General features: G+C 42.6%; 1 protein-coding gene across 2 annotated transcripts in view; it reads right to left on the bottom strand.

The window, feature by feature from the left end:
* The window catches only part of plekhg5b (pleckstrin homology domain containing, family G (with RhoGef domain) member 5b), a 104,305-nt gene extending 80,013 nt beyond the window's left edge, over nucleotides 1-24,292 (bottom strand). The window contains exon 1 of one of the 2 annotated variants that reach the window (XM_034696229.1): nucleotides 23,369-24,292. In XM_034696229.1, the coding sequence (XP_034552120.1) occupies nucleotides 23,369-23,450 (82 nt within the window). In that variant the 5' untranslated portion in view covers nucleotides 23,451-24,292. The remainder of the gene's footprint in view (nucleotides 1-23,368) is intronic. The other variant, XM_034696230.1, reaches the window with a different exon arrangement.
* Between the last annotated feature and the right edge of the window lie 1,333 nt (nucleotides 24,293-25,625).

Genomic DNA, 25,625 nt, shown 5'->3' with positions numbered 1-25,625 from the left:
AGGGAAAGTGAGACCCTGCATTACATTAATGAGGCATCAGGATACAAACAGGTAAGGGGGACAGTGAGGGACTATCATCAGGGTCTCTGTAAGAGGATCAGGTCTATAAGTCTGAGCAAGAGGGATGAGGAAAAATACATCTATGTTATTGAAGAAGACATTTTTCAACTGATTTCTTCTCCTTCATTCTAACAAGTGGGGCCAAACATGGTTTCCATCTCTTTAACATCACCCTCTCTTAACTGGAGACCAAACATTTTACAGAATACTTCAACTTTAGGGGAATGCATCTTTTCAAATGTATTGAAATTCAGAAAATAAGATTGATACCACTTTCGTTTTGATGACAGCGTTCACACTGCAAGCCTCAGATTGTTTGCTTGGTTCCAATTTAGTTGTTTAGCTGTTCACGTCACTTCTTAAATGTTTCATAGTTCCCCATGTGAGCTGGTAACGGTCCTGAAGTGGCCCCAACAGAACGACAACAAAGACGTCCCATGCTGCACGGTGTTTACAAAACTAACATGGCTACTGAAATGAGCTTGTTATTGTTATGCAGATGAAGCTGGTGAAACTGTATACAGATGACAGTGTGGTGGAACTTCTTCCACTGTCTTCAATGTTTGTTAGTATCGAGTGCAGTCCCCCTCCCGACCATCCCACCACTGCAGAGCTGTAACGACTGTCGCTCAAGAGTGACGTCAAAATTGCATGCGGTCCAATCTGCTTGTTCAGGCTTGAGTCACAACGCCAAAGATTCAACTCGTATCTGATTTGGGACCACAAACAAAGGTGGCCCAAAACTGATAAATATGAAACAGATTCAATATGACTTGTGTTCTTCAAACGGTCATAGAAAATCTGCAGCAAATCCCTGCAGTCAATGAATGTAGTCTTCATGTCAAATATCAAGCTTCAGTCAAGGGGAGGTTAGATTAAGCCTGATTTATACTTCTGCGTTGAATCAATGGTGGAGCCTACACCGGAGGTCCATGTAGCTCCAGTACCTACACATAGGCCTACGCACATAGCTGATTTGCACCTCCTCCAAAATGTAACTACCCGTAGAATCGACGTGGACCACAGGCCCTGTGATTGGTCCGCTCGGCAGCACCGTATTTCCTGCATTTACATGCCGCACATCGGCCGTGTATTTCATCTCCTCCTCTGTATTCTTCATGTAATCATGTCTGTATGATAAACAGCAACATGTATCAGCTGTAGATTAACATAACACGCTTTGAATCTCTGTGGAAAAGTAAACAGAGATCGGAGCGGGGCCGGAAGCAGGCGACCAGCTATCAGAGAGACCACACTGCCTTCAAGCGTTTCGGCGGAGAATTGCTGCATGTCACGGACACACCCACGCACAAGTATGTGGAGCTCATGTCCGCGTCAGAAGAATAAATCAGCCTTTAGCCTCCCATAAAGACAGGAAAACAGGACGCACTAGGTATTTTTGCTATGTAGGAGGACAACAACCTCTGTCTTGTTCTTGTTGTCTGCAAAATGCACTCTTCAGCAAGTTGTGTGCTTGTACCAAAAAACCCAAAGGGATAAAAGTAAGACGGTGAGGTTGAAAAGCACACACTCCTGTAAGTCACAGATCCAGGCCAAGACATGCTCTTTATACAGAGCTAATCTAACCATCTGGCTGCTACCATGATGTTGTAATTGGAAAGGAGGCCTCTAGGTCAAAGGCATGACTTTGCCAAGGAGGCTGCAGTTCTTGTTCGGTGTTAAAACAAACAACAAAGTTGACTTAGGATTTTTGATCTAACCAAAGATCTTTTCCTAAACCTAATCAAGTTGATATCAGGCTTACAGCAAACCAAGTTCCTGGTTAAAGTTGAAGTAGTTTGCACCAACACTACTTGGTTTGCATGTACAAAGATAAGAGTTAAATCTGGGCTAAAAGCTAAGTGCCGCCTTGGACTGACGTAAAGGACAGGAACAGCAGAGTTCTCCACTCAAGGTAAACTAGAACTAGCTAATCCAGCACAGAGGGCAGGGTTAGACTGGGCTCTATAAATAGTAACAAATATGACAGTGGTTTCATTATTGTTATTCCACTCTTGGACTTCCAGGTATGAGTTTATGTTTATTTATTCCTTGCTTCATGGCAAAGTTACACAAAATAACTATGTCTGACACTAAATCTCAAACATGAGGTCTACACTGAAACCAGAGTCGCTCTTTTACACCACAGCTGAAACCGTTACCTCTTAAGCCCCGCAGAGTTCCTCTACAGGTGAATGAGTCTGGGCGAGCAGACGTTAGAACCCGAGCAGGTTGCAGCTGTTTTTAATGCCGAGGGTTCAGTGGCGGCGGGGGCAGGACGCAGCCCTCCTGCTTAATGTTGTTTTACCCCCATAGCGGTTAAATCACACACATGTGCATCACACACTCTCCTACCCCCTCCCTCCATCTCTCTCCCTCCTCCGCCACATCAGAGCCAACCCGAGGTCTCGATGTTTTTAACTGAGAACCGCAGAACAACAAGTGTAAACTGTTCCAGAGAGGGGCGGAGGAGCAGACGACCATCTTCAAGTCAAAAACAAATAATAACATATTCATTCTGCTGATTCATTATGTCATTATTCACTGAGAGAACACAGTCTCTCCATGCATATCTGTGAGACTACACAACAGCTACATTACAGGGAAGTATCAGCTGAAAACTCAATACCATGTCCCCATTTTTAAGAGGGGTCATGAGGGGATTACTGCATATCTTGAATATTTTAGAGCATTTATGTCAGAGAGTACAGTAATTGGTCAAGTATGAGCTGGTTATTATATAATGTGTGGCCTTTTGTGTCAGACTGTTCTTTTTATGGGCTTAAAACTCCAAAGAAAATAGAAGCATGTTCAGCTGTTACGGGAACCCGTGGCTGAGTATGACCTGAGGAATGCTGCGTGGACCGGCTTGGTGAACGTCGTGTATGGCATGAGGTTAAGAGCATGCACGAACCGAGTTTAACTGGAGACCAAATTAAGACGAAACAAACAGACTGACTTTGTTCCAGTCGGACAGTTCATCAGAGGCTTTGTTGTTGTGCTGCTTTTGTTACCTGAAACAAATCCAACTCCTGTTTAACGGCGAACAACAAGTTCATACTTACCCAAATGGAAGGCTCTTCCAGTGAAGCTGCCCCAGGCTACAACCAATCATTCTCATTATCAAACAATTTAATGATTGATATTTATTTGTCAATTTATCAATTCTCCTTCCAAGCCATTCATCGTCCAACATGTCTTGTGTAATAATGATGGAGGTGACTTCCTTTCCTCAGAAGGAGTGTGGTTATAAGCTCATCAAGTGGGAGCATGACAAGAAAAGAATGCATGCACCAAGCAGCAACCTCCGGTCTCAAAATATGAAGCCCATGCAGAAGTATTATAAAACTGCAGTTCATCAAGGATCCACTTGAGGCTGGCTGCAGAAACACAGGAAACCACATACACACCAATTCAAAGAAGGCAATCTTTGCAGCAGAAATAAACATGATTACAGCCAGGTTCAAAAAACGGCTTCAGCCTACGTAGCTAATTTATCACCATACACTGTGGGGGGGGGGGGGGGGGGGGGGGGGGTGGATTGTAATGCGATGGTTCAGAAGATATTAAGATTACAAGTTTTTGCCCAAATAGGGACATGACTGACTTGATTGAGAGGCACATAGCTGTTTGCTAGGACCCAGCCTCTACGTCACACTTTTTTTGGATGAGTTCAGCGTTTCCAATATGGCTGCCGACGGCGATTGCTTCAAAACAGCGCTCAGGAACAGATGGGTGACGTCACGGATACTATGTCCATTATTTATACAGTCTATGGCATGCACACTTATTCATTACCATGAAAGGTGCAATTATCACAACTCTAAACCCGACGCTCATTGCCAGACAATTTAGTTGGGCTACATTTCTTGTCCCCATATAAAAGTAACAGACGAGAACTGATTTATTGACAAAAGCATGTCCACCTCCGTGACAGTGGGTGGCGATATGCCAACTTTCAGCTAGTTACTTTCGGACCTTTACCCACTCACCATACCAAAACAACCAACAAACAAGTTAGCATTCAGCTAACTGGTTGTATGTCAAACAGTGAAAACGTTGACAACTTCACAGCATAACATAAGATAGCTTCTCCTTGTTCACTTTCCTTCTTCTTCTTCTTCTGTTATAGTTTTGTTTCTAACTGGCTTCCTTTTATCAAGCGGCAACCTCCGGTCTAAAATATGAGGCCAATGCAGAAGTGCTAAAAACCGCAGTTCAATCGAGGATCCGCTTGAGGCTGGCTCCAGAAGTACCGGAAACCACATACACACCAATTCAAAAAAGCCGATCTTTACAGCAGAAATAAACATGTTTACAGCCTGGTACAAAAAACAAGGGTAGTCTGGATAGCTCATTTCTCGATCGGCACACACTGTAGGGGGGTGACTTTTTTTCTTACCAAGATATTGAGATTACAAGTCTTCCAATGAGAGGCACAGCTGACTTGATTGACAGGCGGGAACACTGTAGCTGTTGGCTAGGAGGCTCAAAGCCCGCCTCTTTACATCACACTAGCTCAACAGCAGTTATGTTGGGTTCAACATTTCCAATATGGCTGCCGCCGCCGATTGGCCTCAAAACAGCGCTTCAGAAATAGATGGGTGACGTCAAGGATACTAAGCCCATGATTTATACAGTCTATGCCTTTTATGCATAAATTCTAAATTCCTCAAGGCCAAAGCCCGGCGTTAGAACTGTATAGCATGCGTATCAGTCCACTTTCGGTGTGTATATGCAAGACTAAATCGAACTCCAACTGCACTTTCCAGTTGTGTTAGTCTGACTTCAAGACTTAGTGCGATTTCATTTGAACTTACATGTATAAGATTTTAAATGGTTTGGCCCCGCCTCCACTGCGTCAGTTTATCAACCTCGACTCAGTGGACTCCATTAAATCCACAACAATATCTTCGTTTAGAAATTGCAATGTACTCTTTCACTGTACTGCCTTTGGGCGTGTGTGTGTGTGTGCATACGTGTGTGCGTGCGTGTGATCACAGTGTGATGTTTTAATTGTGACCTGCCAAGGGACTGCAGATGTAAATTAGCTTTAAGCTAAACTCTGGTACAATGCATCAACTGGTGACATTTATGGTAAATATTGTACATGGTCCATTTACAAATAAATCAAATAAATAAAAAATAAAAAAATGTTTACATATGTTTTATTTTAAAAGTCCAGTTTGAGTCGAACTTACACAATAAATCAATTTTTTGACGTCATGTAAACATCATTATGTGAGAGACAGCAGTAAGCTACAGGGACGTAACTGTGGGGCAAAGTCATTTCACCTCTGAGCAGACATATGAGGTAATAACAGAGATGAAAGAGAGTCACTGTTGATGTTAAAGCCTGCAAGATGTGTGTGTGTGCATTTCAGTGTGTGAATGTGAAGCTTACATTGTTCATATACACCTCTGCAGCACCCTATTGAGTGAAAAATCACACACTCAGACACCAATATTTCACCGTTCCCGCTGCTGCAGACCTTCAATGTGAAAAGGGCATGTCATCAATTCATATTGGATGCATCAACACCTCTGCATAGATCTGAACACTGGTGATCAGATCACCCAAAATAAGGCACGGACCAACTTTGTTCCGCCTTTTGGTACACTATTAAACATGAAAAATGAAGCTAAACACATTTTTGAGAACCTGAAACCAGAGAATGTTTAAATTTTTCTACAAAAATCACTAAGTTTTGATACATTTTCAAAATATTTGTCGGATAATTTTTGTGAAACATCTGATGTATCATTTTATCTAGAAACTGAATCATACTCTTTATATTCTATGTAGATTATGGCTCATGGGGCTTGCTGGAAAATATATTTAATCATCATGACTCATTCAGACTTTCTGCAGAATGAAGGAAATAAATTCTATAAAGTTTTATGGTGTTGCGAGACTGTGGTTGAGATTCTTAGGATAAAGGTAAAACAAGCGAGTTTTGGGAGTTGCTCTGTTCTACTTCGGGGGAAAGGTAGAAAGTATCTGGAGCCAGGAATCTCGGAGGCAAAGTGCTCCAATAGTTGGAAAATGTTTTCAGTAGAAGCTCTGGGTTTAATTACAGAGATGGTGAAAAGGTAAGGATCAAAGCCTCACTGTTCTCTCTGTGGCATTCCTCCCTTTCCGTCTCTGCCAAACAGGTCTGCCTCAGCAGGCATCGTCCTTAAGCTGACCAGAAAGAAGCCGGATTTCCAAGAGTCTGGCTGGCAGAGAGCAGAGGATGAAGAACATTCCTCCCCAGCCCTGCGTTATCACTTCCCCTCAGCTAATGGCATAAGTCGGGCAGAACAGCGGAAAGTAAGTGCCCCTGTGCCACATCAAGAAAAGAAAACAGAGCACAGAGTGGAGACAGGGAAGCGTTTCAGTCCAGCTATGCACTTCTTCACTGGTAAATATTTCATCTGTGAAGTTTGACTCGTCCGCTCTACTTTTTCTCTCATGTGAGGTTTTTCTTCATGCCAGGTCAGTGAGTGCTTTCCACGGAAGAACAGGGCAATGGAAAAGAAAAAAAAAAACCTTTCCATGATGGCGACTAAATCCTCAGCTCCAAAGTACGAGCGAACCAGGTCATCTGCTCACAGAGAAGTTAGACCAAAGTGAAGTCACGTCTGATGTCAGATGTTACACAACAGCTCCATGTCACGGTGGATGAGGATGAGACCAAGTGATCAAGTCTGACCCTTTTTCATGATGTGGAATAATCATGTCATAAACGGAGAGATTTCCATCATGATATCATCGGTAAACAGGTTTATACCTTCTTACTCAACCCCAACCATTAAAGACTTAGACTGGATCCAAAAGTCTGGATTTCACTGTTCCTGCAGACTTCATCTCTCCTTCTCTGTCTTTCTGTTTCTCTTTCTATCCCTCTTTCTTGGCCCATCATGTCGCAGCTGTTCACCATGAGTCTGGTTCTGCTCAAGGTCTCTGCCTGTTGGATGGAGGTTTTCTTTCTCACCACTGTTGCCAAAGGTTTACTCATGGTGGATTAATGTTGAGTTTCTGGATTTAATATAACAAAGTGTGGTTTAGCTCTGCCCTTTTTGTGTCCTGAGATAGCTTTGGCTATGATTTGGTGCTTCACAAACAAAAATGAGCTGAATTGATAGACTGATAGACTCCAATATCAGGAACATGTCCTGGGAAAGTCTGTGAATACCATGGGAAAGAGACTACCCTTTAATAGCTTTTACATCCACACATTCAAACACGCACTCATGGAAGAGGATGCCATGTAGAGTGCCCATAAGTGTTAACTGATCCCGTTCATTCACTGCTGGCTATACCACTTGGAGGCCATTCGTGGTGCAATCTCTTGCTCAAGAACACATCAACACATGGATTGCAGGAGCTGGGTTGACCTTCAAGTTGTCAACCTTTTTCAAAGTCATATTTTCTGGGCATTTTCTCCATTAATGGAAATGCAGGGAGCGGAGTTGCAAATGGTTGAGGCCGGGAGTCGAACCTGCAACCGCTGCGATGAGGACTCTGTATATGGGGTGTACCCTTAGACCGCTAGGCAAACAGCGCCCCTAAGTTGTCAACCTTTAATTGGAAGACAACCAAACCAATCACTCAACCTCAGCCGCCCCAATGGACTGTCCCAACCTAGGAGTCAAACTGTCAACAAGAGGCTTTAAGTGAACTTTCTGCGGACCTCCAGAGTCTGCTTCAGCTACAGGCTTCACTTCTTTTCTGAGTTTTTGGGGGTTTTATTTCTTTGGACAATTTTGCCTTTCATAGATAGGACATCTGAAGAGGAGCAGGACGCATAGGGAGTGGAGAGTGAGGGAAGATGTGCAGTAAAGGGCTGTGGCCAGATGTCGAACCAGTGATTGTCTCTGTATATTGGGCCCACACTACAACCGAAGAGGAAAAAAGACACTAAATGTCCTTCTCATCTTTTAATCTGGGCAAATAGCACAGACTAGTAACGAGCAATGGATGCGTTTCAGCCCAAAGCCTTCCTCAGCATACGCTACAACCGCGAAACCAATCAACACCTCTTCACTTTTGTTTTTACATTGGTAAATGTAATTTAATCTACATGAACATAGCTAATAATTTGTCTACTATTTTGCCTATAAAGGTAATAAAAATGGGTTTTATTATTGTACGCTTACAAAGTTATGCCATCGTGTGACATCACATACCTAATTTGGAGAAGGGATTTAAAGTCCCAGTACGAACAAACATCATCCTAAGTAGCAGAGTCCAGAGAGTCAAAGTTTGGAGTCAGCCTGTGAATCTACAGCTCTGGGAATATTCTCAGCCACTACTTGTGTATGTTTACCTTTAGCAGGTGTAGTCTTTGTTATAATACCTATCAAAGTTTTGAGTGTCAACATGCTAACAGTGGGAGGGTGGTGTTAGGTTTACAGGGAATGAGTGACGTGTGCAAAAGAATAAATAACTGCATATAATGAGAGCTGACGAGAGTTTAAGCACCACATTATGAGGAAATTAAACTCTCTGCCAGACACACGTTAGTTTCTGTATCTGATTTGCTATATTAGTGGTGAATCAGACAAAAACAAACACTCTGCCTCGCCTCCTCCTTCACAAGAGGGGAAACACAATCACACCTCCACCCCTCAGTCAGGTGATCCTCCCCGTCCCCCCAAGCTTACCACACAGGTCATGGATGACGTCCAGAGAAGTGGACCAGGAGTAGCGCTCCATTCCAACTTGGGCGAGAGAGGCTGGCAGCGCCTCCAGCTCGTACGCCCCTCGCTTCTTCCAGTACAGGAACATAATGAGCTCTCGGAGTACTTCACGCTTTATGATAATTAATACAGAAACTGAGCTCTTCAAATCACTGGCCTTAAACTGAACTCATCCCACAGTGATAGTTGTGGAACTGAAACGTCTAACCAGCCCCTGACTCTCCCTGAAACACGATCGTTTAATCTCCTGCAGACACTCCATACACGCTTCACATCAACCATCTTTCTCATAAAAAGACTCGCCAGCCCGACTCAATTTTAAACTCTGCCAACTGCCAACCACCTGCACTATTACCTCATCCAGCTAAGCCTCAAAACACTTTGCTTTGAACCTTCAGTCCAAGTCTCATTCTACATCAAGGCCCGTCCAAATGTGCAAACAGACTTTCTTCAAGTCCAATCCATTGCTTCTCCAGAGGACCATGTTATTGATTCCAAACCTGGAATAAACTGAAAGGCTGCCATCCAGGTTCTAATGCGCGCACAATCTACGTAGGTAACAGGTGATATAACTGACCACACTTCTTCCTATAAAGAAACTGCTAATATCAATCCTTCAAGCTCCATTTCTGCCACTTCATCCTGTTTTTTCTCCACTAATGATCCAAACTCACACTGCTCTGGAGCTCCAAATGCTGCCCTCCTCTAATCCATTTAACAGAGCTATTCCTGACCAAATTAAAGACGCCCTGCTGCTGAAAGATTTTGCAAACTTAACTCCACCAGCAGGTAAAAAATCCTCCCAAAGCTGCGAATACATCCAGAGCAAAGTGGACAAAACTAGTGTGTGAGGAAAGGCTGCTCATGTTAAAGTCCTGTGTAGGATCTCCTGGCGATAGGGGGGCTTTTTGTGCCCACACCATCAGACAAGTGTTGTATTCATGCAGAGGTGAGTTGCATGCTGGGACAGGCAATCTGGTCCAATGGCTTTTTGGACTGGGCAACACAAAGATCTCTTTTTAGAACCTCCTCCTACATCCAGAGTGGACGCGAACTGTAAAAGGCTGACATTTTTCTGCATTAATTAGTGCCCGCGCCCTTTATGTCTCCTGAAAGATTTATGCCTTTTTATGAATGCAGCAGCTCTGTGGTGACTGAGCTCAGTTATTTCTGTGGAGGTACAATGCACACATTGGCCTCTTAGAGAAGAGAAGCACCAAAAGGAGTCCATTCTGTAAGATTTGTATCTATGGGAGTGTGTTCGACGTCTTTAATATCTTTGAGAAACAGCGGCAAGGTTAGAACAACATGTAGTCAGACGTCTCAAGTCAGAGCATAATATTTTCCCCACTTGCTTACAGGATGATGCTCTGCTATTACGCATCTAAAAAGGGAGAAGAAATACTGTGAGAATGTGCTGCACCAGCCGGGGGAAGGGAGGGACGTTGTCACACACAACGACCCACATGTCCAATTTTGGGATAAGAAATTAGAGGGTAGGATGGGAGCCGGTTTGCTGCTCAGCTCTGGGCTTTGCAGACATATGGTAATAATCTGAAGCAGCTTTGAGCACACGGCTTCTCTTTTAATGAAGAGAACAGCCGTGCAGCATGAGAACCGGGCTGCAAAACACAAGGGCCAATTTCCACCTCCTGCAGAAACAAAGAGGGGAAGAAGAGGAGGCATTACACAGCCTCACTTTTATCGTCGTCCATCAGATCACCCTTTCATAAAAAAAGGCTTTTTCAGCCGTCTCTTGGCCAGTAAGAACCCGCCTCGACGTTCGTACTGTTGTCGATTACGTTCCGATGTGATCTCATACAAAAAATATGTAGGTAATGAAAAAATAATCTCATTACATTTACTCAAGAATGGACTAAATACAAAGAAAACACCAACTCTCCTTCCACCGTGATAAGCTCTGGCAGCTGTGTGCAGGTACGAGGAGACCTTCTGACATGTTTTAGGTTCATTAACTTGATATATCTACTTTATCTGTCATCAATAAATGCTCTAAACCAGGGGCGTCAAACTCATTTCAGTTCAGGGGCCACATACAGCCCAAGTTGATCTGAAGTGGGCCGGACCAGTAAAATTATAACATAATAACCTATAAATAACAACAACTCTAAATGTTTCCCTTTGTTTTAGTGCCAAAAAGTTTCTTCTTTCTACAAAAACAGCTGTTGTATTTGTTGCCATAGTGGGCCGAATATTTTACTCTTTAAGCCTTGAAACCTGCTGTGAACACACCAAACACACAGGATACCCATTCACCTGACACAGAGTATAATGTTTACTGCAAAAGAACAGATAGATTATAATAATGAACAAGGTAAAGTTGATTATTTTGTACCCCTCAGCTCCAGCATGAACAGTGTGCCTGCTGGACAGTGTTGTATGCAGGGGTGTAGTGCTAGTGTTAGTAGTGAGTGGATCATCTTATAGTGCTCTAAAAAGTGTGTCTGAGTCTCAAACAGCAAGTCATCTATTTTCTCACTTTGAGAAAAAAAAGTCCCTGAAAAAAAAGCACTGTTCAGGTGTGCTCCATCAGCACTATGATTTTCTGCGACCCCCAGAGGACAAATTTGAAATAGTAGTTACTTTTATTGAAAACTTGCAGTTAATGTCTTCTCTGTAATTTTTCACTTTGCAAGGTTGTTCCGTGGGCCGGGTTGGAACCTCTGGCGGGCCGGTTTTGGCCCACGGGCCACACGTTGGAAACCCCTGCTCTAAACACTCATCAATAGGGCAGTACTAACTTTCTCAAAAGGGTACCCCAGCATTTTGAATTTTTACTGAGATGGGAGAGTTTCAATCCAAGTGGCAGCCTCTGGTGTTCAAAAATGAAGGTGCAAAAAACTGCAGTTCCATGAGTGTCCACTTGAGGTTTGCTTCAGAAGTCAATGAAACCCTATTGCAGACCATTTTAAAAATGTCCACTTTCAAAACAGAATTAAACATTTTTACAACCTGGTACAGAAAGTTGAAGTTTTTTTTAATTTGTGACAACTGCAGGGGGCTAACTTTTTTCATGAGTAATCTGTTTTGATTATATTACGGCTTATATTTGTGCATTTTTAGGGGTACAGCTGATTTGTTTGACAGGTGGGTGTGTTGTTGTGAGCAACCAGCATCCGTTAAACTCCACCTCTTTGCTGGTTTGATGATTAGCCATAAGTTAATTGGAGTAACAGTTCCAATATGGAGACCACTACCTCTGGGCTTCTTAATGCATGCCCAGAAACTGATGGGAGATATCACTGAGACTACATCCATGTCGTATACAGTCTAATCTTTAATCTAGGGATGCACAATTTACAACAAGCCAAAAGGTCATCAGCCTGATAAAGAGATTTCTCCAGATTATTTCCATAGTACAATTTCATCCAATAAAAACAACCAATGAAGTTGCTTTTATTTACTTATCAACCATATCCAGACACAGTAGATGGTGTTTTTTCAATCTGCTATGCATACAGAGAAGAAAAACAATTATAGCTGCAACAAGCTGATACAAGAGCAAAAATGGCGTCACCTGTGTGGATGTTTTTCACTGTTTCAGAGGATAACATCATTGCAATATGCAAAGCATGTGTTGCAAGTATTCAGTGAGGACTGGAGTCATCACCCCAACAAAGCTTTGTTAAAGAATTATGAAGCAACAGAAGCTGCAGCTAACATAAGCAACTATTAAGACTCTACAGCTTTTAAGAGTTGCAAAAGTTTAACAGAGACGACCCAAAACCAAAGCAATTAACAACAAAATCATTGCATTTACAGCAGCTTGTGATCACCTCTTTCCAAGGAAGACAACCATGGATTTGATTGGTGTATTTTGAACAGAACCCTTAGTCACTGTTACTTTGCAGACGTATACCTACCTGCCCTGTTTGATGTGATCTCTACACAGATTCACAGTGTGACCGATGTTAGTGACAAATGGTTTGTATCATGCATTCCTGTTTCAATCCTTGCATGTGCCAAGCTTCAAAACACCCAGATCCTCATTTTCCCACAATGCAGTTTGCCTTCTACACGGCATCGTCTTTCAAACTGTGAGTTTAAAACGCCTACTGCTCTGAAAACCTGCAGAAAAACAGAACCTCTAGTTGTTCTCGTTGATTGCTGCTTTACATAACGAGGTGTCACGAACCTCCTGAAATCATATGTTTGGGTTTTTTCTAAAATATTAAAGGAAACCTAAAAAAGCATTGGACAGAGCCAGGCTTCCTTCTGCCACCAGTCTTTATGCAAACCTAAGCTAATGAGTTCTGGTTCTCCCTTTTTGTACTGACCTACTTTTTTAATGTAGCATGTCTACCAGTAAGAACACCTCAAATTGAGGTATGAAAAATTAAGCTCCTTATCACAAATTCATTCCCCACACTTTCAGCATCATTACAACAATAACTAATTTAGACTTAAACACTTATTTGTTTGAGCATGAGACAGAAATAGCAGGTAAATCACCCCTGTGTGCCAAGCATGAATAAGCTGGCTCCCTCACACTCAGTTAAGTATTAATGGTGTGCTGAGAAATGAGTGTGTGAGCGGCTGCGTTACGACAAGACTGTAAATGAGCTTGTTGCAGTGTGTGCGCTCAGGGCGAAGAAAAAGTGTGTGAGCCGGAGTGTTGACAGAGAGAGTGCAGTTGAAGGCTTGTGCGTGCCCATGTGGAGGAGGTTTTTGGGTTATATTTAGCAAGGTGGCCCGTCAAACAGCAGAGGTTAACCCTTCAGCACCGAGCTATGACTGAGAGAACTTTAAACACTCTGTGTGAAGACGTGGAAAAGTTTTAAATCCTGCAACAGCGACTCTTAATGATCTGTGTTTTCAAATAAGTCCAATTCCAAGCACTGTGAGGGACATGTGTGAATGAGCAACTCTGAAAATAACAGTGTCCTTAAAGTTTCTTAAAACTTTTAGGAGTAAACAACAAGGTTCACCTTGATAGCATGCAAACATTTGCTAATTAAAGCTGGGGTTGGTAATCAGATTTAGATACACTTTTTGTCATACTGGTTAAAATGATCTTTATTTCCTGATGGCAATCATTACATGATGTGTTCCTAAAAAAAAGTGAAAAAAAGCTGCTATCTACAGCCGGAGTAAACCTGGGAAAACACAAACCAATCACCGTGTTTTGGCTCCCCAAATTTTAAACCAATCAAATCCCGTCCAGCCGTTCTGCCCTCCTCCTGCGCGTACATTTCCCGGCGTGCACTCCTCTGAGTCCCCGTCTCCTGCCTCTACTTCCCCTGACTCTATTTACTGCCCCTCTCGCTCGTCCTCGGGCCTGTCCCCTCTGACCTGATGAGGTGCTTTGCTCAGGACTGTAGTCCGGATCAGAGTCTAAAAAGCTGAATAATTAATGACGTTCAGTAAGTCCTACAGAAAATATATATTTATTGTAGCGTCTGTCCGGACGCTGTAGGGATGACGAGCCGATTCGTGAACACGTTGAGTTTTAATAACCGGTCACTGTCGGCCGTGATCACGACAACCAACAAAACAACAATCAAAGTTTGAATGAATGAAAAACTTCTCCTCTTGTCTCTCCTCTCTCCCACTCACACACTCTACACCTCTCCTGATGCCTTCACTGACCGTCAACACTGTAGGAATTAAGAACATCTACACTGAACACGTTTAACAAACAGTAGAGCTGTTACAGTGTTATATATGTATTATAACTTTTCTCCTGATATCTTGTCACCAGTACAACTGGATAATGCTAGCATGATAGTTGTGAGTACTAACAGCAGCCATGTTTGTTTGTGTTTTTAACTTTCACTATGATAATGTTTTGGTGAGGACCGGTTTTGAATCAGTCACGATCATATGGTCGAGAATCAGCGGCGCTCGTGCATGTGAGCGGGGGGGGGGGGGCGTCGTTTTGGAGGAGCTCCGAGGGAGGAGGGGAGGGGTTAGACGGAGTCATGAGGAAAAGCTACATTCAAATTCATGCTGGTTTTCCGAGACTACCAACCCTAGCTTTAAGGCTAAACAGAGTTAAGCTCAGGCAAATGAGACTGTTGTTAGCTTTTGCAGGTACCTGCTTGAAGTTTGAACCCACTGATTTCAAGACATTCCCAAAGTTAATACAGTAACTTGGAAGATGGAGATGAGTGTGTAAACCCAAATACAATGAAAATCCATCAAGGAGATGATGACACATTTCACTCAAAAGATAAAAAGGAATCATTTTCAGGGAACATCCCTAAAGTCTGTGATGATAATCTGTCCTGTTTTGATTTGCCTGTTCAGATATTTGAGCTTGAGCGACCGACTATCTTTGTACAAGCCAAAGCAGGTTCATGCCATGCAACCACATAATACATTTCACAGAGCCAAAATGAAAATAGGATTTGGTAACAACTAGGGATGTGTGTTTCAAGTCGACTAAGCGATTGCAAATCGGCACCAGACTTACTTAGGGGTGAAAATAATAATTAGCATTTTCATGATTGCAATCTGGGTTATATGTTGTGTCTGTGACCAGCCGAGTTGCAGCTCTGGTTGTAGCTTCTGCTGCCACAATACTACAATGCTTTACTACCCAGGTGTAAACAAGCACAGATGACAGATTGCATCAGTGTGGTATGTCAGTATTTTGATTTAGAAAAAGGAGATAAAGTTGTAGGCTGTGTCTGGTGAAACCGGCATACAACCACTCCACCAAGCAATATGCATAACCAGCACGGACATGTGGATGTTAACCTGCAAGGAGGACTTAGCTGTGTTAAATAATTTAGCTCAACTTTTGAATACTATGTCTGAGACTTTTTATAACTTAAATAAGTCTGTTAGTCAGAATTTAAGTTCTGTTAAAACTCGAAAGTGACACATTTAATACAACTTCTTTTAGAGCAGGGGTTCCCAAAGTGTGGGTCGGACCCCCAGAGGAGTTGCGAGACACAAATGGGGGGTCGTGAGATGTCTTCCAGAAAGTTTTTTTTCTTAATGATCTAAAAAATAGTACATTTTACCAGTTAAAGTAAAAAATATTGACAAAAATAGTTGCTAAACTTGAAATAAAACTTTAAAATTAGAAAATGTAATGAGTTTTCTGCCTTTCTTTTTGCCAGATGACTCCTAAGTTTAGTGTTAGTGAACAGTTAATGATCAAAAGCATCAGTAGCAGTAGGTTAATTCAAAACGGCACAGGAAACACAGACACATGCTCATATAGGTAAGTTAATTTTCTGCAGACCACCTAAATGAAACCACATTAGATCACTTTGAGGGACAGTGAGGGTCGTGAGTCTTTGGCACCAATATTTTGGGGGTTGAAAAGTTTGGGAACCCCTGTTTTAGAAAACAAAAGAGTCTGTGTGTTCTTTTAATATATAGACTCAAATTGATCGCAAACAACAAAGTGTTGCAGCAAAAAGAGGGTATATGCACGACCATTCCCACCAGGTGAGCTACTATAAGACGTCATATAATAGAACTGTCCATCCTCAAACCAGCATTTAACAGATACAAACAACTACTGTTTAAATTGTTCATATGAATAATCTCATAATTGAAACAATCTGGATTAAATTGCAGTGGGGGTCTACCATTGAGAAGCCAATAACAGAGTCAACAGGAATGAGAAGCAAGTATTCCCTTAAAGTACAGTCATTGTCATGTGGAGCTCTGCTATACGTATAAACACTCATTTCGCCCGGGTGGAGCTTCTACATGTTCATTCAGAGATAAATATTTGCCATTATGTTGCTTAACTTAAAGAAGGTGTACATTAGTGTGTGTAACCTTTCATTATCTTTCTCACAGTATGAGGAGGAGCAGCTCACTGTTGGTGTACTTAAAGAAGAGTCCCTGAAGCAAAACAGACAATATGGAAGGTTTTTGTTATTTTTAAATCACGAGTTCAACTTCAAAAGTTTGATATCAATGCAGAGCAGTGACCAAACATACTGGCCTGAAACTAGGTTAAAGAGATTCTGAATGCAAATTGAATGAAAATGCAAAGCAGAGCATAACAGATTGTTCTCTGTCTGATGATGATGCAAAACAGCCGAGCAGGACAAGGACAGAGAAAAACCCTCAGGGGCAACAAAAAAAAACAGAACATCTGAAATTTCAAGTCTACTGTTAGTGAAGCACTGTCCCACAAAACAGAGAAAAACAACGACACAAAGAGCTGAGGACAAGGGGTAATAAGAGCTAAGAGTAATGTCACAGTCTCAACCCTGTGTCTGTCATCGTTTCAAAGTGTTCCCAGAGTCCTTTGGGACAGAGAGGGCTGGTGGGAAAAGATACAGTACATAAGAGAAGGAGGGCGAACTGGCCTCCAGCCGTGATCATGTTTATGACTTCATCTGGGGCGCAAACAGAGTGATGTCAGCAAAACAAGCCATACAGCTTAAATCTGTTTATTGTGATATTTACTGATGTGCACAGAGCAAGAGGAACCTTAAAGGAGCAGTGCGTGGAATCGCCATCTTGCAGCGTGAGCAGTGTCTGTGGATTAAAAGTGTATCAGGAGGTCAAGAAGTTAGTCTAGTCCATGTTTGTAATAATGAACGGCTGATATTGTGTGGAAATTAATCCAAACAATGGGAAAGTGTTGCTTTTGGAGGGATCTAGTGTGTTCAAGATGCTGGAAAAGCAAACCATTACTCTGCGCTTGTCCCATAGACGAGATTTCCCAAACTTTTCAGCGCTCTACCCCCAAAATATAGATGCCAAAGACTTGCGACCCCCACTGTCCCTCAAAGTGATTTAATGTGGCTTCATTTAGCTGGTCTGCAGAAAATGACCCTACCTATATGAGCATGTGTCTGTGTTTCCTGTGCCGTTATGAATTAACCTACTGCTACTGATGCTTTTGATCATTAACTGTTCACTAACCCTAAACTTAGGAGTCATCTGGAGAAAAGAAAGGCAGAAAACTCATTACATTTTCTATTTTAAAGGTTTTATTTCAAGTTTAGCTACTATTGTCAATATTTTTTACTATAATGGGTAAAATGTACTAATTTTAGATAACTTTTTAAAAAGAACATGCTGGAAGACATCTCATGAACCTCCATTTGTGTCTTGCGACTCCCCAGGGGGTCCCGACCCACACTTTGGGAACCCCTGCCATAGATTGTATAATGGACGTAGTATCTGTGACGTCACTGTTACTGTGTGAGGTGAAGAGGCGGGCCTTATTTTAGAAAAAACCCAAACATGTGATTCCGGGAGGTTCGTGACACCTCGTTATGTAAAGCAGCAATCAACGAGAACAACTAGAGGTTCTGTTTTTCTGCAGGTTTTCAGAGCAGTAGGCGTTTTAAACTGGGGCTATGCAGTTTGAAAGACGATGCCGTGTAGAAGGCAAGGAAGGTTAAACTGCATTGTGGGAAATTGAGGATCTAGGGTTTCTGAAGCTTGGCATATGCAAGGATTGAAACAGGGATGCATGATACAAACCTTTTGTCACTAAAGGCTGATTTATACTTCTGCGTTGAATCAACGGCGTACCCTACGCCGGCGGTCCGCGTAGCTCCCGTACCTACGCCGTGGCCTACGCACGTAGCTGACGTGCACCTCCTTCAAAATGTAACTCCCCGTAGAGCCGACGCGGACCGCAAGCTCTGTGATTGGTCCGCTCGGCGGCTTTGTCTTTCCCGCATTTACAACACTTCCGGGATCCCGGACATCGGCCGTGTATTTCATCTCCTCCTCTCTATTCTTCATGTAATCATGTCTGTATGATAAACAGCAACATGTATCAGCTGTAGATTAACAGAACACGCTCTGAATCTCTGTGGAAAAGTAAACAGAGATCGTAGCGGGACCGGAAGCAGGCGGCCGGCTATCAGAGAGACCGCACTGCCCTCAGGTGTTTCGGCGGAGAATTGCTGCGCGACACGGACACAACGACGCACAAGTATGTGGGGCTCATGTCCGCGTCAGCCCCTGCTGCGTAGGGGAGACGCAGAAGTATAAATCAGCCTTAACATCGGTCACTGACAAATCTGTTCCTGAAGCACTGTTTTGAAGCCAGTCGGCAGCGGGTGCCATATTGGAAATTCTGCACACAAACTAACTTCGTCTGAGCTAGTGTGAGGTAAAGAGGCAAGCCTTTAGCTTTTTCGCTAACAGCTACAGTGCGCCAGCCTGTCAATCAAGTCAGGCATGCCCTTATTTGGGCAAAACTCATAAGTTTAATGTCATTTTTTTAACAAGGCTGTAAACATGTTCATATTTTCTGTCAAGATCTTCTTCTATGAATGGGTGTGTATGTTGTTTCCTGTGTTTCTGCAGCCAGCCTCAAGTGGACGCTCCATGAACTGCAGTTTTTAGCACTTCCACATGGGCTTCATATTTTAAGATCGGTGGTTGCCACTTGGCTGGTCCCTGTGCGGTCAAAAAATCACAGTTTAACACACTGAGGACTGGGGCACTGGTGGCCTATAGCGGTCTAAGCGCCCCACATACAGAGGCTATAGTCTTTGTCACAGGGCTCGCCGGATCGACTCCAGACCGAGGTGCTGCATGCTTTCCCCCCTCTCTGCTCCCCACATTTCCTGTCTCTTTTCAACTGTCCTATCAAATAAAGGCAAAAAAGACCCAAAAATATAACTTTAAATACACTGAGGACTACAAGGTAACATTCAAGTGACAAAAGTCCTCAGCTTTCTTCAACAAGAGAGCTTAGGATGAGAAAAGGGACACGAGAACATCTGTGTCCAAAGTACAAAAGTTCAACAACCTCCCCAGTCCTCCTCCAAATGTGTTTATTGTATACTGTGTACCTTGTGGTTATCCATACATGAAAGACTTTTCCATGTCTCATATACCCCCCGCTGTAATAAAAAACACATACAGGAAGTAGAGCGCAGAACAGACGAGATTCAAGGAAGGAAATTAACTTTCCATCAGATATGAGGAAGAGGATCACAGAGTCGATGCATCACTGCTTCTTTGTTTTCTGATGCAGGCTTCAACCAGAGGAAAACAAACGTGTCGCAAGGTGGGTAAATATTTACTGTAGGACAAGAAAAGGAAATCTTGTAATCAAAAAAGCCACTTGAGATACTCAAAGATGTAACAGAGCTGTGGTTGGCCTGTTTGCATTGAACACAGAAAGCACATTTAAAGGTCAGCGTACAAAAATAAGTACAGATGGGTTGCAACATCGCACATGAAGCTGAGGGAGAAAAAAGAGAGTTTTAAAAAAAAGCACTGATAACCATGACCCAGAGCGACACCAGGAAGAGGCAGAAGTGCAAAGAGTGGAAAAGGGAAAGGAAATTACTGCCGGGAAAAAAAGAGGAACAATGGAAAGACAGTCTGAAGAAGGAAGTCTGAACTGTAACAAGCCACGAGCCAAGCAGAATCACTTACACACACACACACACACACACACGCACACACGCTCACTGATGACACCAGCCGAGCCAGGCCTGAGTGCTGCAGCAGGCAGACGAGACAGACTAAACAGTCCAAATATTCACTCAGAGGTCTGCAGCCTTTTCAGATTAAAAGCCCCGCACGTCTCTTAATACAACAGTGTAGATGTAGTATGAGACTCGCAGCCTGATTGGAGTTTACCCAGCTGTCACGCAACTGTAGACGATCTGATTGCTTTTTTTTTTTTTACTGGAGAAAAATCCATCAGCTGTTCAAGCTCACGCGACTTGATTAAAAACACAGAAGCTGCTACTGAATTGCTTTCGTAGAAGGAATGTTTCCTGAACTGCAGAATCAAATTGAAGATAATTGTAATCACGGAGCAGGAGTCCTCATAGTGCAGAGTGGAAATGGAAACCTGAACAGCCTTTACCAGCTGTCATTGGGCAGTGTACAAAGAAACATTCACACTCACACCTACGGGCAGTGTAGGGTCACCAATCAAGCTGACGAGCATGTTTTGGGGTTGTGGGAGGAAGCTGAAGGTATCCGGAGAGAACCCACACATGCACAGGGAGAACACGCAAACTCCACACTGAAAGGCACCTGCCCAGCACGGCCAGGGAATCAGTCATGATGGGACCTACTTGCTTTGAGGAAACAATGCTAACAACTGCAACACCTGAACATCCACAATCCTAATTAAACTCCATCTGCTAATGAAGATCATGCAATATGCTAGAAAGATCTAAAGCAGATATCTTACAGACTTTATGATGACACTGTTTTTTCAGATTCTTTATTTACTGAGCATCTATTGCTGAGATAAAATTGAAAAAGAACCTCCTGGATTCCTGTAATACAGTTGAAAGCAGCAGAGTAGCTACTAAACAAACCTTATGATGAATTTGGTTTGTCAATTCGACTAACTGCAGAACTGGAAAAGCTTTCATTTTGATCTTAGATTCAATTTTTGTTTCAATGTACTGATGTTCAGCTTGATTAATGTCAATACCATGAAAATCAATAAACCCACAAGCCATCATCTGGTAGTTTAAGGCTTCTATTGGTAAATATATAACAGGGATCCCTGAGGCAGAATAGCAAAACCATTGCCACATACGTCAGCTTTCTACTCTGTGTTTCCAGTGTAGCTAGTGGTTAATGATTCTTTTCCATGCATTGAGTTAGATACAGTTCAATTAGCAACTGAAGAAGTCACCATGTGTTTACATCACCAGTGAAATTCACCCGTCACAATGTGTCTGCTGTCATTATTACATCCCTCACAGTGCTGCCCGGTCATCTGCTTCTTGGGAGTCTCAGTTTCACTGTACAGAGGCTTCAGTTTGGCTTACTTCAGCAGTATAACCCTGACAACAAGTGTTCCAGATTTTTAAAAAAGGATATGATGAGATCAGATCAATCATTTCTGATGTATTCCAGGAAATGTTCAAGGGAATCTAAACACTGATTTGCTTTTGCAAAACTGCTTCAAGCACATTTGTCACTCAAGTTGAAATGTTTGATGCACAGAGATTGTTGCATAAAGATTCCTTCGCATGACAAGTTTTGTTTACAAAGAGAAGTAAGTCTTTCAGATTAAAACCAATGGGAGCCGGGCGGGATGTCACTACATTAGATTGTGCTCTGCCTGCCTTTGCGCTTCATATGGACTGTTTTTCCTGCATACATCAAAGCCTGCTGATATGTGATTGGTTAATACTACTCAGGCTCAAATGAAAAACCAGAACACACCCCAGTAATACTAAAATCCAGGCTACTGTCTATAAACTCTACATTTTTATTTTAGATTTGTATGTAGAATTTGTAGGAACCTCTGTGTGAAGGAGTCTTTCCTTGAAGCCAGTTTTCAAGGTCATTAATAAAACTGAAATGCTAACTTAAACAAGGAACAAATCATTTTCAGGAGGAAATCTACAATTGTTTGACAGCGGGGAAACTGAACCTGCTGATGAAGATCAAATGATATGACCGAAAGCTCCAGAACATCCACATCATGCACTTCAGAGTCAGCGCATAGACTTGAGGTTTACAGTCAGACTATAAGAAATAAAACCAATGCTGTTTTAACATACTGGTGCATTCCATAATGAAAATCCTGTTATGAACGAAACCAACAAAAACACATTCACAAAATCATCTAAGACAGCGCAGAGTCTGTCCTCTTTAATAACCACTGACACTGTAAAACTCCTCATCGCTCATCAAAGACTCAGATCTGTGATTTAAAGTTCTTGTTTCTGTTTTTTTTTTTTATGTGGGTGGACAGAGACCAGACAAGACATCTGGTCCCAGATTAGACCAGTGTGTTTAAGACAGGTTTAAGACTCCGGTGGCCTGGAACGCTGAAGGGTTCCAGACTCAACCAATTAAGGCTGCTAAACTTTAACTCCATGCTCACTGTGTGAACCCATGAAGTGCCAGAACCGTGCACATCAGACATGTGAAGCCAAGGAGGGACGGCTTACTGGGTCTGGAGGGAAACAGGTAGTCTAGTAATGTACCGGTGATTAAACAGGGGAATAATCCCCTCCTGTCTTTGATCCAAAGTGCAAAAACTCAGTGATTGCAGCTTCTTAAATGTGACTTATTGACTCCTGTTATTGAAAACTCATTCACTGAGGGGTTTTAAATAAAGTATGAGGGTTTAGGAAATTGCATTGGCCATATCTGGCAGTTCTCTGATTGCAGATAAGTTAAGAACAAGGACATGATTGTACACCACAACCAATGAAGACTCTCAATGCTATGAAAAAAACGTCACTTTGATGTGATTTATGATCTGGGAAAGGGAGAGGAGCTCAGATTGCAGGTCTGAGGGGGGAATACAATAAATAGTGTTGGCTGGGGAGATTTATAAGAGGCAATATCTATCATCTGAGTTTATGCAGAGTTGTCCAAAGACTCTTCATCACAGGATAACTTAAGATCAGAGTGTACTATTCTGGCTGACTGAAACAACTGGTGCCTCCAGCTGAGAAAAGCTGCACAGGCTATTCACCAAAATTCAACTATTACCTTTGATGAGTAAAGGAGAGCAGGAAGCAAAGATGTGCAAGCCTGCAGGATCAAAGTTAGAAGAGCTCATCTGTTCCTTTTACTTACACGAGAGGTCTCTTACAGAACAAAGCATTCAGGTGACTCATTTTTAAGATGCTGACTTCTCCAACAGCTGGCATGAGTAGAGAGCAGATAGTGGCATGGATATGGAATAAGTCTGACTTTGTGATTTTGTACTTACTGATACGTAATCTGAGCCCCAGCCAGCTCCTTGGTGGCGATTTGTGCAGAACTGAATTCATGGTCCACTTGTTTGGCACCATCTATGCATGCAGTCCTTGTTGAAGAAACACAACCAGCTCCTCTGTGTGTCTGTCTGGGATGTTGACTCAACTTTAATCACCCAGAAACGTTTAATTAGCAGTCTCCTCTATGGCATATTCTTTTCCATGTCTGCAGCCAACCACCTCAGAAGCAGCAGCAGCAGCGCACTCAGCTTGTGGATCTGTTGGTTGGTTGGTGGTGAGCACAAAGCTTGCACCTCACATCACAGTGAATGCACGGGAAAGAGTGTCACAAAAAGCATCCCTCGGTGTCCAAAAACAAAAGTTAACCCAGGTTTAATAAGCACTGGGGTACAGCTGCAAGTTGGACGCCGTGCTGAGCTGTAAATAACCTGTTGCTGGCTGTGCGCACGCGAAAAAGATCTCCTCGACGTCCAGAAGGGGGGAAAAAAAAACGTCTGCTGGTGTGGATCGGTCTCTGCGGGTAAGGGATTACGCGTAAAACCCTTCTCCTGGGTCTTTAAAGAAGCAGATCCGTGGATGGTTCTGTGTCCTGCAACTTCAGACGACGTGCAGCCGGAGTCCAACACATTTCGTCCGCCGCCTCTCTCTCAGCAACAATCGGGTCTCCTCCATTCATTCACACAACCTGGATCCACAAAGACTGAATGCAGTGTGACTCTCAAGTGGCGCAGAGCTGAAGCTAGAGGCGCCAGAGACACACAACACCAGGTCCATTCAACAATACAGCGCAGAGCAGAGCAGAGGGAGCAGAGGCTGTGCGTTCACTCACTGCTGGTTCAACCAAACACATAAAGAGCTGAGGTGAATTTGGTGACGTTGGGTTTTTAGACAGACGGTCCTCCAGCAGACAGCGACGTTTCCTCACTGCGCGCACCCGGAGATGGTGGAGGGAGGGCGGATAGCTCAAACTGATTCTGCAACCATGAATGAATTATTGTTTCATTGGTTCAAAATTATTAGTTTTGCCATATTATCATTTTGAAAATAAGGATTAAAAATAACACTAAATTGGATTGATATGTCACATTAGCGTCAATTGTGTCAATGATATTAATCAATTTATATGTTTATATATTACTCAAGAATAGTATTTTTTCCAATAGATTTCATATTATTAACAGTAAAATAAAACACCAATTTAAAATGAGTGTTATTGCCTTTTCAACTTTTTTTGATATAGCCTCATAACTTTAAAAAATTAAACTTTTCTTAATTCTAATGTCACGTGACAAGGTTTTCTCAGTGTTAGATGGCATTTGAATATTAAAGCTGCTGTTGGTAGGAGTGGTGTAAAAAATGTAACTTTTTTTTCTGCTGGGTTTAAAGAAAAGGTCATAATACCCATCGGTACTCATCGGTACGTGGAGTAATTTGAGACTTTTGCAAAATCTCTGCATTTTCCAATGCCTTTGTTTCAAGCAATGTTATTATTCCCCTCGTTCCCGTTATGACAGACCAATCATAGCTAATCTCCAATCCTCTGTCCTGATTGGTTAAGGGGCGGCCCCTTCTACTTCCTCCGATTGGTTATGAGTCCGGCAATATCATGACTGGACACGCCGATCTGTGTTAGGGGGCTAAGAGGAAATCTGGTTGGGAGGGATAGTGTTGACATTCAAAGCCCCTCTCTCTGAACAGATGTTTACTCTGTGACTACCAACAGCAGCTTTAACTTTCTTCAATTCAGATTTTTTATTAATAATCAATAATATTCCCATAAAATGTCCCTCTGTCTGCAGTGGTGTACTCAAAGGGGGGCCCTCATGTCTAAAAAAAAAAGCACCACAGATGCATTTGTTAAAGTAAACACAGTACCCACAGGATGCTCTTCCAGCAGTGCTCTTCCAATGTAACAACCATAGACTGTATAAATAATGGATTTAGTGTCTGTGACGTCACCCATCTGTTTCTGAAGCGCTGTTCTGAAACCAATCATCGGCGGGAGCCATATTGGAAATGCTGAACTCAACCTAACTGCTGTTGAGCTAGTGTGAGGTAAAGAGGCGGGCTTTGAGCCTCCTCGCCAACAGCTACAGTGTTCCTGCCTGTCAATCAAGTCAGCTGTGCCTCTCATAATGAAAAAATTCACCCCCTTACAGTGTGTGCCAATCAAGAAATGAGCTATCCAGACTACACTGGTTTTTTGTACCAGGCTGTAAACATGTTTATTTCTGCTGTAAAGATCGGGGT

Source organism: Notolabrus celidotus, chromosome 11 (genome assembly GCF_009762535.1).
Source record: "Notolabrus celidotus isolate fNotCel1 chromosome 11, fNotCel1.pri, whole genome shotgun sequence".
Taxonomy (NCBI): Eukaryota; Metazoa; Chordata; class Actinopteri; order Labriformes; family Labridae; genus Notolabrus; species Notolabrus celidotus.
The sequence above is the reverse complement of the archived record's forward strand: the minus strand, read 5'-3'. Positions and strand labels throughout refer to the sequence as shown.